General features: G+C 41.3%; 1 protein-coding gene across 1 annotated transcript in view; it reads right to left on the bottom strand.

The window, feature by feature from the left end:
• Positions 1-15,212, bottom strand: part of SIL1 (SIL1 nucleotide exchange factor) — a 299,473-nt gene that overhangs the window by 98,413 nt on the left and 185,848 nt on the right. The window contains exon 6 of the mRNA XM_049786015.1: positions 6,302-6,401. Within this exon, the coding sequence (XP_049641972.1) occupies positions 6,302-6,401 (100 nt within the window). The remainder of the gene's footprint in view (positions 1-6,301; positions 6,402-15,212) is intronic.

The raw sequence follows: 15,212 nt of genomic DNA, 5'->3' as shown, positions 1-15,212 counted from the left end.
CCAAAGAATAATCTTATATTTGACTCTATTTCCATTCATTTCATCATTCTGTTTTTTTTACTAACATCACAAGTTTCTTTTTATTTTGTTCTTTGTTTTTGATTTGGTGATTATTCTTTGATCATTCTTTCAGATAAATTCTTTCAATTTTCTTTGGTGAATATCTGGATTTTTCTTTTACCACCAAAGTATAATTTTATTGCTGCAAAATTTAAGTTGCTAGTTTGTGTCTTCCATCACTTAAAATATTCCACATATTTATGACCACTTTTCAGATGAAAATGCTGTGTCACTCAACCATTGTTCCAATAATAAATTTTGGGTTGTTTCTTTTCCCTGTCCAGTGGCATTTGCTTTTGCCTGTCTTAGTTTTCAGAAATTTAACTGTGATATGCTGTTGTTTTTTTTTTTTAGTTTATACTATCTGTGACTCACTCAACTTCATAAACTTGTGATTTTTTTCCCATAGCAAATTTTCGTATTTTTAAAATATTTATTCCTCTATTTTTTAGCCCCTTATTCTTTCTCTTCTTTTTCTGAGACTTCAATAAATTGCATAATGTTAGATCTTTATTAAGTTCCAGAGCTCCTTGAGTCTATTTATTTCTTTGTCAATATGTTTTTTTGTTAGATTTTTATCTGTTTTCAAGTATATTTGTTGTTTTCTCTCTAATCTATATTCTGATACTAAATTAATCCTATACTTATAAAAAGAGTTTAGTGGTTGGGTGTTTTTAGCTCTAAATTTTATTGGTTCTTTTTTTATATCTTCTTTGCTTAGGATACAATTTGCTTCAAAAGCATAATAGCAGCATGAAGTTTTGTTTTGTTTTTTTAATTTTAGTTTTGGGGCCACACCCGGCGATGTTCTGGCCTTACTTACTCTTGGCTCTGCACTTAGGGATCATTCCTGGTGAGGCTCAGAAGACCATATATGGGGTACTGAGAGTTGAATCCAGGTCAGCTGTGTGCAAGGCAAGCATCCTACCCACTGTACCACGCCAGCTCTATTGAAGCATTTTTATGATGACAAATTTTAAATTCTTGTTAGATAATTACAACTTGAGTCATCTCACCAATGACATCTACTAATTGTCTTTCCTAATTCAAGTTAGAAAATAACTCAAGAAAATCAAGTAAAAAAAAAAAAGAGAAAAGAAAATCAAGTAATTTTCTTGCTTCTTGATAAGAGTTATTTTTTTTTATGTCCTGGACATTTTGGGCATTAAATAATACTGAATCCTATCATACATTTCTTTTCAGCAGACTACCACAATGTTTAGGTTTAACATACCAGTTCTATAGTTCTACCAATTCTATACCAGTTTTGTGTGGTTGTGTCTATAATAAAAATTTCATTTCAGAGTCTTTGTAGTGTTACTTTGGTATTGTTTCCTTTTTGAGCTACCCAGAACCTAATATAAAAACATGGATAGAGCTATGGAGATAGTAGAGGGGCTAAAATACTTGTCTTGCTTGCTGTTGACCTTGGTTCAATCCCCAGCACAACACATGATCCTCTAAGTACCAATAGGGTCACTCCTAATTAGAGCCAGAAATAGTCTCTGACTGCCATTGGAAATGGCCCCAAAACCCGAAAACAAATACATAAATTAATAAAAAAAAATCTAGATAATTTAATAAAAACCTAATTAGTTATTGCACAACAGTAAGACACTTAACTTGCATGCAGCCAACCCGGGTTTGATCTCCTGCATCCCATATATTCCCTCAAGCCTGTTAGGAGTAATATCTGAGCACAGAGTCAGGAGTAACCCCAGCACACCACCAGGTGTGACTTAAAACAAACAAACAAAAACTAGATAAGAGAATGGAGATGTGGTTCAATTTGTAGAGCACATGTGTGAGCACATTTTTTTTTACACGTATGAGGCCCTGGGTTTACTCTCCAGGTCTACATGTCTCCTCTAACCCAACATCTCCAGAAGCAGGCTGGCTGGTTCCCACATCTCTGTATGTGAGCCCCATACTAAGAAAGAGAAAGAGCGCCATTAAATAAATGAAAGGAAAGAGAGCATAAAAATATGGGCAATTATATTTCCATACCAGACAACAGTTCTCAGATCTCTCACTGTATTAGTTCGTAAGGGTATGTGATCACTCAGGATTTCATTTGAAAAATTCCTTTCACCAGCTCTTCTTAAATTCTCCACTGCTCTCTAGTTAGGAGGAGGAAAAGCATTTCTGCTACTGCCAGAGGAGACCACTGGGAACAAAAGTTCTTCCTTGGCCTGGACTGACAGCACCGTGTCGTGCCCAGAAGCATGGCTCACTGCTGCTGGTCGGGGTTAGGAGCCAGCTCCTTCCTCCCCACACTTATTCTGCCCACACTGACTCACTGTCACAGGGTAGGGTAGAAGTAAAGACTCTCCAGTTGCCAACACTAACATCACTTCAGCTGGGAGAAGTCAAAAGCCACCTTGGTGCACAAGGCCTCAATCCAAATGACCTTACCAGAAGCAGCAACCTGCATCTCACACATGGAGAGTGAAAAAAAGAGGTTCCAACTTTGATTTTTGCAAAATCTCACATCAGTTGGGGAAGCAAAGAATACATTCCTAACATGGAGCAGAAGGCAGTAAAAATTCAAATTCTCTGCTCAGCAATCGTGTCATAGCTGCCCACCATCTCACAGTCACCATACAGGGTTCAAATTCAGGCTTCCTATTTTGCACCTGATACCAGCCCAGAAAAGAAGCTTAATGCAGCTTGCCACTCATGCACAGGGGCAGAAACCCAAACTCCCATGGTCACTATAGTGGAATGGGGAGATCTCCATTCCATGGTCTCTAGCTAAAGTAGGACAAGCACTTTCAAAAAGGGTTTTCTGAAGAGTGGAGCAATATTATAAAAGGTAAGGTGTTTACCTCCCAGCATTCCACAAGGTCCCCAAAGCACTGCCAGGAATAATTACTGAGTGTAGAGCCAGGACTAACCCCTAAGCATAGTTAGGTGTGGCCCAACCTCCCACCCTATGCTCAATCCTTTCTCAAGAAAGAGCAGATTTTCCTTAGGACTGTTTCACATCTACCCATAGACACTTCCAGAGCTTCTCTGGTGGCCACTATGATTCACAAATAGCAAAAAGGAACCACTCTTTGCCATCAAGCTCCAAGTTCCTGGTTGATCTGCCTTCTTCCCACCTTTTAAAATCTTCTATGTCTGCTTTTAATACTATGACCAGGGGTTTTTGTTGTGCTTTGGAAATATAAGAAAAATCAACTTCATCTTGTTGAGAATCAAACATTTAAGGCCACATTTTAAAATGTATAGTAAACAGACATAAAAAAATTGTAAGGGAACAGAGACACAAAAGAATCAGACTCAATAGTAATGACACAAAATTGTTGTGAGTCAGAGTTTCTCTATAAAAGAGAAAGTTTGGGAAGGACTGATTTATCTGATAAGACAGCAGTGAATTAAATTGATAACCTTCCTCCAAATAATCAAGTTCAAAAACCATTTGCTCCATTGATAAGATATGGCTGAATATCTGAGTACTGTCTTTATAAATTGTTTTTTATATTGAGGACCTTGGGAATTGAACCCAGAGCTTCACATTCACTAGGTATGTGTTTATCACCAAATGACAACCTAACTCCTAGTCTTGTCTAACAAACTAACAAAAGCACCACCCTGTACATACAGGCAAACACACAAACAAGGCTCAAAGGTAGGTTAAAAAAAAAAAAGTTCAAATATAGGGCCAGAGCAATAGTACAGTGAGTAAATTATCTGCTTTTCACAACACCAACCCAGATTTGATCCTCAGCATCCCATATGATCATTCAGGAATGAGCCCTGAACACAAACCAGGAGTAATCCCTGAGTAATGTCAGGTTTATAAAAAAAAATTTTTTTTAAAGTTCAATGATATCTGCACTTCAAAGACTGAGGCATAGAAGAAACCCAACCATCCTCATGCCCAGCTGTCTGCCAGTCCCAGTGCACAAGCATGAAGCCACATCAGCCAGTTACGTTCCTGTATCAAGGGAGAAAGACCCCAGTATTCAGCACCTGCTGAAAGCATTAGCAAGCTAACTCCACAGAAGTGAAAGGAGTGGGATGCTCTTAGAAGTGGCAGCTGACTCAGAGTCTGAGAATCTTACATTTTAGTCCTGACACCAGGATCTCCTTGCAAGATGAAGGAATTAGTGTTTTGTTTTGTTTTAGTTTTTTGGCCACACCCAGTGACGGTCAGGGGTTATTCCTGTCTATGTGCAGAAATTGCTCCTGGCTATGCTCAGAAATTGCTCCTGTCTTGGGGACCAAGCTAACTGGGGGATCGAACTGGGGTCCATTCTATATTAGCGCATAAAAGGCAGACACTCTACGGCTTGTGCCACCTCTCCAGCCCTAGTAATTAGTGTTTTGTTTTTGTTTTTTGTTTTTGTTTTTGGGCCATAACTTGTGACGCTCAGGGCTTACTCCTGGCTATGTGCTCAAAAATTGCTCCTGGCTTGGGGGTCTATATGGGATGCGGGGGGGATGGAACCACGGCCTGTCCTAGGTCAGCCACATGCAAGGCAAACGCCCTATTGCTGCACCACTGCTCCAGCCCCTGGAATTAGTTTTAATTATTGAAAACAACAAATTCAGCCAACCAAACCAAATTCCTGCAACTGAAAATTTAAATAATTTTTTGCTTTAATACTTAAAATATTATTTTTCCTATTATAACAAATTGTAGTTGTTATTATATGTAAATTATTACAAATTTGTAGTTTTCTATATAAATTGAATCACCAGGTGCAGTCATTAAATAGAACAAAGGGACAGAAAGAGTGGCTCTTTCATTCAAAGGAGACATGGAACAGGGGAATACATTTTTGTTTTTGTTTGGGAATCAGAGCCAGTAGTGCTCAGGGATCACTCAGGGTAGTGCTAAGGAGACTAGATGTAGTGCTAAAGATGGGCTACAGGCAAAGCAACTCCTTATTATCTCTGTAACCCCAGAGTCAACTTTTATATTTCCTTCAGCTATCATGGAGATCAAAGGAAGGGTGAGATGAAAGGAATGAACCCAAGTCCTGACTGCAGCAACACCAGTCTCTGCCCTGGACATATACTTCACCCTTCTACAACCTCACCTTCACCACGATGGGGAGCATTTTTCCTCATCCCTAACACTGCTGGGTTTAGACCTGGTGGCCCTCATAAACTGGGGCCAACCACAGAACCATCAACCCTGTACTGCTGAGAAGAAAAAGGAGGAGAAATTCAAAGTGATTTCTGAGGTCCTTTTCAAATTCAGGAGTCAACTGAAAAATGTCAAAAATGATCTGCAACATTCTTGGGGCTGGAGCAGTGGCGCAAATGATAAGGTGTTTGCCTTGCCCACACTAGCCTAGGACGGACCATGGTTCGATCTCCTGGCATCCCATATGGTCCCCCAAGCCAGGAATGATTTCTGAGCACATAGCCAGGAGTAACCGCTGAGCGTCACCGGGCTCAGGTATATATATATTTGCAACAACATTCTTGAGCCATTACGAAGTCTCAGGAGCCATCTAAAAGTAAGATTCTTCCTAGTACAGGTCTATAAAATAGTTCTCCCAGACACGCAGGACAGTGTTATTCAAGGGGCTGTTATTCTCTCTTTTCCACTCGTTCCCTTGATTGGTAGAAAACTGCACTGGAGGAAACTTTAGTCATCCAGTTGGAGTAAAATTATGTTTGTTCCATGTTTCAAGGGCAAGGATCTAGACATCCTTCTTCCAGTCCAGATGATCCAGATGATCTATCCTTTAAATTTTAGCTGAAACATCAGGATTTTGTTTATATGGGTAGGGACTGTTGGATCAATTTGGCAGTGTTCAGGGATTGCTCCTGGCTCTGTGCTCAAGGATCACTCCTGGCAGAGCTTGGGGGAAAACATATGTGGTGCCAGAGATCAAACTGGAATCTGCTTCATGCAAGGCAAGCGCTTAACCTCTTTAATATCACTCCCTCCCAAGAATATTAGGATTTTAATCTCCAGTTACCTCACTTATGTCTGTGATTATGGAGATTATGATGATCTCTGCTGTATACCTCAAGTTCCCCAAACATGTAATGACAAGGTAAATTCTAACCTGAAAGATGACAGCAGTGTTCCTCATATTTTGTAATAGTCTATAGAAAGTTACTTAGCACAAACTACTCTTTAGATTATTTTGCAATATTGTAGTTATCCAATGCTTACTGCAAAAAACTATAGAGTAAGGATTTGTTGTTGTTGTTGTTGTTCTTGTTATGTTCTGCAGATGTACACTAACTCTCTGAAGAGGCTATCACATACCTTGTCTTCCTTTGAACTCTCCATCTGCACCCCTTCCTTGAATTTTGCCAATGCACTCTTGAGGTCCTGAGATGTGTAGGTGTTGGTGTCAATGTCCAACCTGTCCAAAGAGAACCTGAGAGTTAGAATGAAGGGGACCATCTTCCCCAAGAAAGAAACCCTGGTGGCTGGCAAACCAAGGCCAGCTAAGTAAGGGAACTCTAGCCCAAGCAGCATTACCACATCTCTGCTCTCTACTATGCAGAAGTACAACAGTGACTAAACCTGGATGCTAGAGGAGGAAAATCACTCCTAAAAATGGGACCAGCTCTTGAAAGGAAACAGCATGGTGCTGACAGAGGTCCACCAGGAACATCAGGCTCTCTATGGGCTGCTCAAGCAGAAACAAGCCTGTGATGCCAGCAATGCTGCTTTCTCACCTGATTCTCACATGACCTGGCAGGAGCTCCAGAGGGTAGTGGGCCCCTCAAGTATGTGCCTGATCTGACAGCCTGTCTTCACAAAAATGGGTTAAAAAAAAATGCGGGGCCGGAGAGATAGCATGGAGGTAAGGCGTTTGCCTTTCATGCAGGAGGTCATCGGTTCGAATCCCGGCGCCCCATATGGTCCCCTGTGCCTGCCAGGAGCAATTTCTGAGCCTGGAGCCAGGAATAACCCCTGAGCACTGCCAGGTGTGACCCAAAAACCAAAAAAAAAAAAAAATACACACCTACAAGACCAGCCCTGTACTTAGAAGAGACAAATGAAATCTGTGTCAACCTGACAAAGGTCTGGGATTGAAACCCCAAGGACTAGGTCCAAGGCCAGCTTTTCATAGCCAGCCTCCAAGGAGAGTGGGGAAAGAAACCAACATCATAGTATTGTGAACCTGGTGAAGACTAGAGTGGTATCGTCACAGTCTGCCTCCCTCCAGAACTGATCCAAGCAACAGACATTCACCTGGACTACAAACAAGACATTCACAGAGGAGGGCTGGGGTCAGGGAAAGATTTTGCCCCCAGCATTTACTTCAGTTAAATAAACACAGAAGAATAAGAGTGATAAAAGACAAAGGAAAGTGTGGACCATGAACTGTCCCTGACAAGATTGTCAAGTAGTAGGCTCATCAAGGGTAACCTAGGCAATATCACAGGAGGGATGTACACAGTTGTTTCAGAGCTCAAGATCCCAGCAGGAACCTGGAAGAATAGAACCTCATTCCATCCTTGAGTCACTCTAGTAATATTAGAACCCTTAGAAAAATTTTTGTTTTCTAAATCTTAGTCCTTTTAGCCAGCTGCCTGAGGATGCCTTAGCCTGTCCCTTTCTCTAAGGAGGAGATAAAGAAAGCTCTGGCAGAGTTGGGGATATTCTCTTAAATTGAAAATACTGCAGGTTAGATGCATGTCATGCATTTAACTTACATGTGCTCAGAAAACTTAAAGTAGCAAAGACTTTTTGTTTTTAAAACTAGAGGACATTGGGGCCAGAGAGATATCATAGAGCTAAGGTGTTTGCCTTTCATGCAGAAGGTCACTGGTTCGAATCCCGGCATCCCATATGGTCCCTTGAGTCTTCCAGGAGCAATTTCTGAGCATAGAGCTAGGAGTAACCCCTGACCACTGCTAGATGTGACCCAAAAAAACAAACAAACAACAACAACAACAACAAAAACTAGAGGACATTGATAAGGGGGTAGTACAAAAAATTTTGGTCCATTAAAAAAAAACCATAATAATTCAGTGAATAAAAACATTCAGTTAATAAAAAGTTATCTTCAACAGGGATATTGCACAGGAATGCAGAGCTTCCTTCACATGCATAAGCCCCAAGGACAAAGAAGGTTCATTGTCACTGTAAGAAGGGTAGGCAATGGTATCAAGGTAAAAAGGTAGGGAGAAGACCGAAGAGATAGCATGGAGGTAAAGCGTTTGCCTTGCATGCAGGTTGGTGGTTCGAATCCCGGCATCCCATATGGTCCCCTGAGCATGCCAGGAGTGACTTCTGAGCATAAAGCCAGGAGTAACCCCTGAGCACAGCCGGGTGTGACCCCCCCCCAAAAAAAAAGGTCGGAAGAAAAGTCTGCTGTTCTTAGTGTGAAACAAGAGTAGAGGACTAGGGGTTGGGGGTGCTAACAGAAGACTGAGGAGGGGTGGGGAAGCAGAAGCTGAGGCTGTGAAGGTTCTGTGAGTTTAGTCTAGGATGACAGAATTGTCCTTAAGTGCCCAGCTGTCTTCCACCCTGCTGTGTTAAGTCTTCGAATCTGGGATATGATATAATGAGGGTCTTACAATGTGGAAAATCTAGTGATTTGGAAAAATTCATCTCATTTCCAAAGGCCCAAAAACACATGGTTCTCCTGCTACCTGAGGGGGTCTGAGGCTTTGAGGACAGGGACTAAGGAGTCAAAGTTCTTTGAGGCAGGGAGAGTCACAAATCCAACTGGTTTGGAATCACACCAGATAATGTTCAGGAACTATCCCAGTTTGGTGCTTGAGGGTCAAGTCTAGTGGTGCTCAGAGGTCCATATCATGTCAGGGCTGGGACCTGGTCCTCTCATATACAAAACACGTTCCCAGATCCTTTGCGATATCTCCCAGGCCAGCAAGACCAAACCAATTTTATAATAAGGGTTCTAAATATCACATATGATTTATTGAATGCTATACTAAAATGAAAATAGACATGTATGGGATACAAAACACACACAAATATATCAAAACTGTGCAACACTGTGATGACAAGCTGATTGGAAGGCTAGCGAGACAAGATTATCATATCCCCACATCACTAGCCCTGGAGAATATGAAATTTCAAAGTACACTTTCTATTAAATATGTATCACTTTCATACCCCTGTAAGGTGGAAAAATCCTAAATTAAACTATGGCAAGTCAGAAAATTCTCTGGACCATGGTTGAACAGATTATCTCTGACCTCCTCTAAGACTTGACCAGAACTAATCTACCACATCTCATCTGTTTGTGGCTATAAATCTTTCTCCCCAGACCATCCATAATCACCTGTTCTCAAACTCACACACAAATGGTTCACTTGAATGCTTACAAATACGCAAATACAGCAAATACACTCAATTTACTGCTGACCAACATAAACAAATGTTAGTAGAGAACTCCCTTTATTCTGGCTACTAGATCCATAAACCAATTGACCCCTATGTCTACAATCTCTGCTCTCCTTCTCTTACAATTGTAAATGCCACTAATATTCTAATAATTTACATAGTTCCGACTCTATATCCTTCATCAGTACATCCACCTTCTTTTCCCAAAGGCCTCAATTTCCCAACCCCATTTAACCACCCCCAAATATTTGAGTGGATCAGTTCTCCCATTCTGTTGCCTTTAGACCTTTGTTGCTACTTTGCTGTGTATTTTCCCCTTTGATATTTTTTATTTTATTTTAAACTTTATTGATTGATTGATTGATTGACTGACTGACTGACTGGTTTTGGGGGCACACCCAGTGGCACTCAGGGACCACTCCTGGCTCTTCACTCAGAAATCTCCCCGGCAGGCTGGGGGGCCATGTGAGTGCTGGGAATCGAACCAGGTCCTTCCCAGGTCTGCTGCATGCAAGGCAAACACCCTACCACTGTGCTATCTCTCCGGCCCCAGACTTTGATTTGGGAGGGGGGCACAGCCAGGGGTTACTCCTGGCTTTGTGCTCAGAGATCTTTCCTGGTTTGGGGGACCACATGGGATATCGGAGGATCAAACGGCGGTCCGTCTTAGGTCAGCTGTGTGTATGGCAAATGCCCTACCGCTGTGCCACTGCTCCGGCCCTGATATTTTTTAAATAAATAAAATCTTTCATTGAATCACTGTGAGATACAGTTGTTCATGAGTTTCCATTATACAATGTACATCCTTCACCAGTGCACATTTCTTGCCACCAATGTCGCTAATTTCCCTCCCACCCTCACTCCTTCCCTCTCCCCTGACTGCCTCTGAGGCAGACATTTTTCTTCTTCTTTTTCCCCCTTCTCCTTTCTTCCTCCTCATCCTCCTCCTTTCACTCTCTGTTTCTTTTCACTCATGATTATTAAACTTTAGTACAAAGCCTACCCACCTTTTCAAAAGTTTGTTCTTTTTATTTTCCGTGTGTATATGTGTGTGTGTGTGTGTGTGTGTGTGTGTGTGTGTGTGTGTGTGTGTGTGTCCGTTTTTGTTTGGGGCTACATTCAGTGATGCTCATGTCTTATGCCAAGTTCTGGCTGAGGAATCACTCCCAGAGATCCCAGCTGACTATATGGAATGTTGGGATGGAAAATGGTCAGCTGTGTGTAAGACAATCACTCTACCCACAGTAGTATGGCTCTGGCCCCCTGTGAAAAAGCTATTAACTATGGGAGGAGCTGTAGGGCATTTTCTTTGAACATGGCTGACCCAGGACAGATCTCAGTTTGAACCCCAGCATTCCATATGGTCCCCCAAGCCAGGAGCAATTTCTGAGCGCAGAGCCAGGAGTAACCCTGAACGTCACCAGATGTGTCGAAAAAAGAAAAAGTTATAACTTCCATAATCATATCACTACCCACTACCTGTATTGTTGATTTCTCCCTTTGATTATTCTGATAGCCTTCCAATACTCCTTTGACCCCAGTCACTAACCATCAAACCACTTCTCTACTCCCATTCAGGGTAGTTTTATATCAGGTGTTTGATGAACACACTTCATTCACTAGCCTTGTCTTCTTGGCTGCTACTTATATTTTCTTTAATATAAATTCTGTTCTCATAATTCTACAAAACTAGTCATTCCCCGATCCCTAAAACTCTCTCCTTTCCTTGTCTCTCATGACCATACTTTATTGCCTCCTATTTCAACCCCTATGTGCTGAAATGCCTCAACAATCTACTATCTATTCTACATGCTCTTATTTAATCTTATTCTAAATTTGGGGACCATACTCAGCAATAATTTGGAGCTGTTCTAGGCTCTGTGCTCTCAGAGGTTGCTTCCAGAAATATCATAGGAACCTCTGGGATTTAGGAATTAAACCCAAGCCTCCCACAAACCAACGTGTGATTTAGTCCTTTGAGTTACCTCTTGGCCTCTATCTAATTCCTCTTAAATGAGGCAATAGTGACCACATTTACATCTTCAAAACCTGCCTTGAAGTACCAACCAAACTCATGTACAGCTATTAATAGATATATTATGGATCTCAGGTGCTTAAAAGATACCTTAAACTTTTTATATCTAAAACTCAGATCTCTTCTGTTCTCTTTATAAATCTGTCCTTTTTCAAACTCTTATTTTAATAAAAGGTAGTAGAAAGCATGTATCTGTTGCAAATCCTGAACTGAAGCTTATTCCTGAATCCTTCCTTTTCACCTTCCTTTGACTCCTATATCCACATCATAAGCCAGTCCTGTTGGCACAGCTAATATTTAAATTAAATTTCAAAATTTAATGTAAATGTGACAAATAAAATCTCCATGACATCTACTCTCCATTATGTGCCTTAAACTAAGCCACCATCATATTATGCCTCATCTTCTGAAAGGACATTTCTCTGTCTCTGAGATACTTATTTTGTCCACTTTCAAACTAGTCTCCATACAAGGACAAGTAGAGTAATCCTGCTAAATTACACTAGATTAAATCACTCTCCCAAACAAACTCTCCAATGGTTTGTCACTGCAGTTTAATTAAACTGAGAACATGATCTGATCCCAGCACTGCTGCAGTCTCCTTTCATATTAATCTCATTCCCTCTCCTATTCTCTAACCTCTCCCATTACTTCCAGTTCTTGAGTTTGGCAATATCTTTTCATTAACAAAGCCAGGAATTCTTCTCCAATCTCCTAGTTTTCTTCTTCTTCTTCTTCTTTTTTATTTATTTTTATTTTTTTTATTATTTATTTATTTATTTATTTTTGGTTTTGGGGCCACACCCAGCAGTGCTCAGGGGTTACTCCTGACTGTCTTCTCAGAAATAGCTCCTGGCAGGCACGGGGGACCATATGGGACACCGGGATTTGAACCAACCACCTTAGGTCCTGCGTTGGCTGATTGCAAGGCAAACGCCGCTGTGCTATCTCTCCAGGCCCCTAGTTTTCTTCTTATCCTTGTTTTAGAAATGCTATAACTGGGGCTGGAGAGATAGCATGGAGGTAAGGAGTTTGCCTTTCATGCAGAAGGATGGTGGTTCGAATCCCGGCATCCCATATGGTCCCCTGTGCCTGCCAGGAACAATTTCTGAGCATAGAGTCAGGAGTAACCTCTGAGCACTGCTGGGTTTGACCCAAAAACCCAAACCCCCCAAAAAAGAAAAGAAATGCTATAACCCTAAACCTATCTAAGCCTTTACATAGTTAAATCTCTCCTTTCTCAGGTCTGAATATCATTGGAATGAGGCCTTCCCAAACTGTTCTATTTAATATTATCCTTCCCCCAAATGACCACCTGATTTCTACCCTAGCATTTATCTAATAACCTCACTTGAATATTTATTATCTCTTTTTCATTCTGCCAGTTTCCTTAAGGCCATCATCTTATCTTTCGTAATCTACTATTATATCCTCAGTGCTATCTCCTAGGGTAGCATGCAACCACTTCATAGCTCTTCTATTAAATGAATGTGTGGACAAATAAATGACTCTGTTCTTGACCACCCTCTCAACTACTATAACATATTCTATCATGGTAAAGTTTCAATGCAAGGGGCCAGAGAGAGAGTATAGTGGACAGTATAGCCACTGGACTCAATCCCTGGCATTCCACATTCCCCAAACTCCAGCATAGAGTCCACACAATTGGTATGACCCCAAAACAAGTAAAAGCAAAGGCTTAATGCAAGATGGCACAACTTGCATGAAATTTGTGCTTCATTTTTCAAATATGGAATGGCTCAAAGAAGTCATTTGCCAGACATGTGGAACAGTAGAGAATGTGCCTTAGATGTGTGAGGCCCTGGGTGCTTTACCCAGCACAAAGAAGAAATAAGGAAAGAAACATATAAATGAATATAAGGGAGGAAGAAAAGAAAGGGGCAGAGAAGCGAGGAGAGAGGTGGGAAGCAGGGATGGGTAGATGGGAAGAGAAGCCATAAAGCAACAGCAGGTTTTTCTAGGACTAAAAGGAAAGGTGTATTATAGCCATGTTGATAGGAATACAGACTGAAATAAGTGGGGATGGTAATACCTAACACATAAACAAGAGAGAAACCAGCTGCTCAGAACCAACTATTCACTAGCGCCAGGCTGTCCCAGGAGAGTCAGGGGCTTTGTGCCAGGTTTTAGAGCCCACAGGTGTTGCAGAGCTGTGGGTAACTGTGCTGCCACTGATGCATTCAGCAAAGCTAGTGGAGAAGAGCTTGCCAGGACTGGGCTTACTGGACCATCTCCATCTCTCTAGCAGAAATGGGAGATTACAGGAAGAAGGCTACCCAGGAGTAGAATGTCACCCAAAGGCTGTCAGCAACCCAGCGAACTCACAGCACTGAACCTACACCATTCATTCTTTGCCCTGATTCTTTAAACACAGGTTTTCTCTAACCATCTGACCATACATTCTAAGAATAAAGAGACCATGTCCAGCATATTCTACCTAGAATCCTCAGAAGTACCCCACAGAAGTAGAGGCAAGAGCAAGACAAATATTTGTCTCATGGAGAGTCTGCCTCGGGCCACAGGAAGGGCAATGGGGCCTACTCTATGAAGAGCTGAGCAACAGAGCATTGAGTGCTCCAACTGATGATGTACCACCAAGAGGTGGAGAGATAACTTCTTTCTAAGTAAAAAACCAACAAATAGGACCAGAGAAACAGTACAGAAGTTAAGGTGCTTGCCTTGTACTGATTCAATTCCCAATATGCATATGGTTCTCTTCTAGATATGATTGCTAAACACAGAGCCAGAAGTAAGCCCTGAACACAGTAGGTATGGTACTCAAAAACAAAACAAAAATTTTACTTGTAGGAAAAATGAAGCCATAGAATTTGTTTATATCTGGATAGATATGGAGTATCATGCTGAGTGAAATGAGGGAGATAGACAGGCATAGAAAGATAGCTTTCATTTGTAGGATTAAAAAATATATATAGTATGAAAATAAAAACAATATAAATGAGGTCCAAGAGGACTGGTGCATAGTAGAAAGCTTGCCACAATGGGAGAGAAGAGTGCAGTTAGGACAGAGAAGGGACTACTATGACAATGACAGTTAGAAATCACCACTCTGGATAAGAACGGGGTACTGAAAGGAGGTAAAGTGATGTGCACGACACCCTTTCATTAACAGTATTGCAAACCTCAGTGTCTTAAAGAAAAAGGGGGTTGGGGGAGGAGAGAGAAGAAAAGTGACTGCCATAAAGGTTAGGGGGGTAGGAGAGAAACTGGGGACATTGGTGACAGGAAATGTACACTGTGAAATGAGGGTTTTAGAACACTGTATGACTGAAGCTCAGCCAACAACTTTATAACTGTGTATCTTAAGGTTAGAGCAATAGTACAGTGGGTAGGATACTTCCCTTGAATGCAGTTGATATGTATTGGATCTCCCAGAAACCCATATGGTCCCTCAAGCATCACCAGGAGTGAGCCTTGAGCACAGATCTAGGAGTAAGCCCTGTGTACTGCTGGATGTGGCCCAAACCCCAAACCGAACAAATAAATAGGGCCAGAGATTCAGCAGACTAGAAAGCAAGTTTGCACATAGGAGCCCAGGACTCCATCTCTGACATCACATGATTCCCATATATACCAGAAGCAGTTCCTCAATAGAATTGGGAGTAGCCTCTGAGCACCACTGGGTGAATTATAATCCCCCCACCAATGTTTTTTAAGAAAAGCATTTTACTAGTTCCTATGTTAGAATTTTCATGGCCAAAAGACATAAAGGAAAGAAAGGAAAGTCTCTTCAACAAATGATGCTAAAGAATGAAACGAGACCATTCTCTTATA

Source organism: Suncus etruscus, chromosome 14, assembly GCF_024139225.1.
Source record: "Suncus etruscus isolate mSunEtr1 chromosome 14, mSunEtr1.pri.cur, whole genome shotgun sequence".
NCBI lineage: Eukaryota > Metazoa > Chordata > Mammalia > Eulipotyphla > Soricidae > Suncus > Suncus etruscus.
The sequence above is the reverse complement of the archived record's forward strand: the minus strand, read 5'-3'. Positions and strand labels throughout refer to the sequence as shown.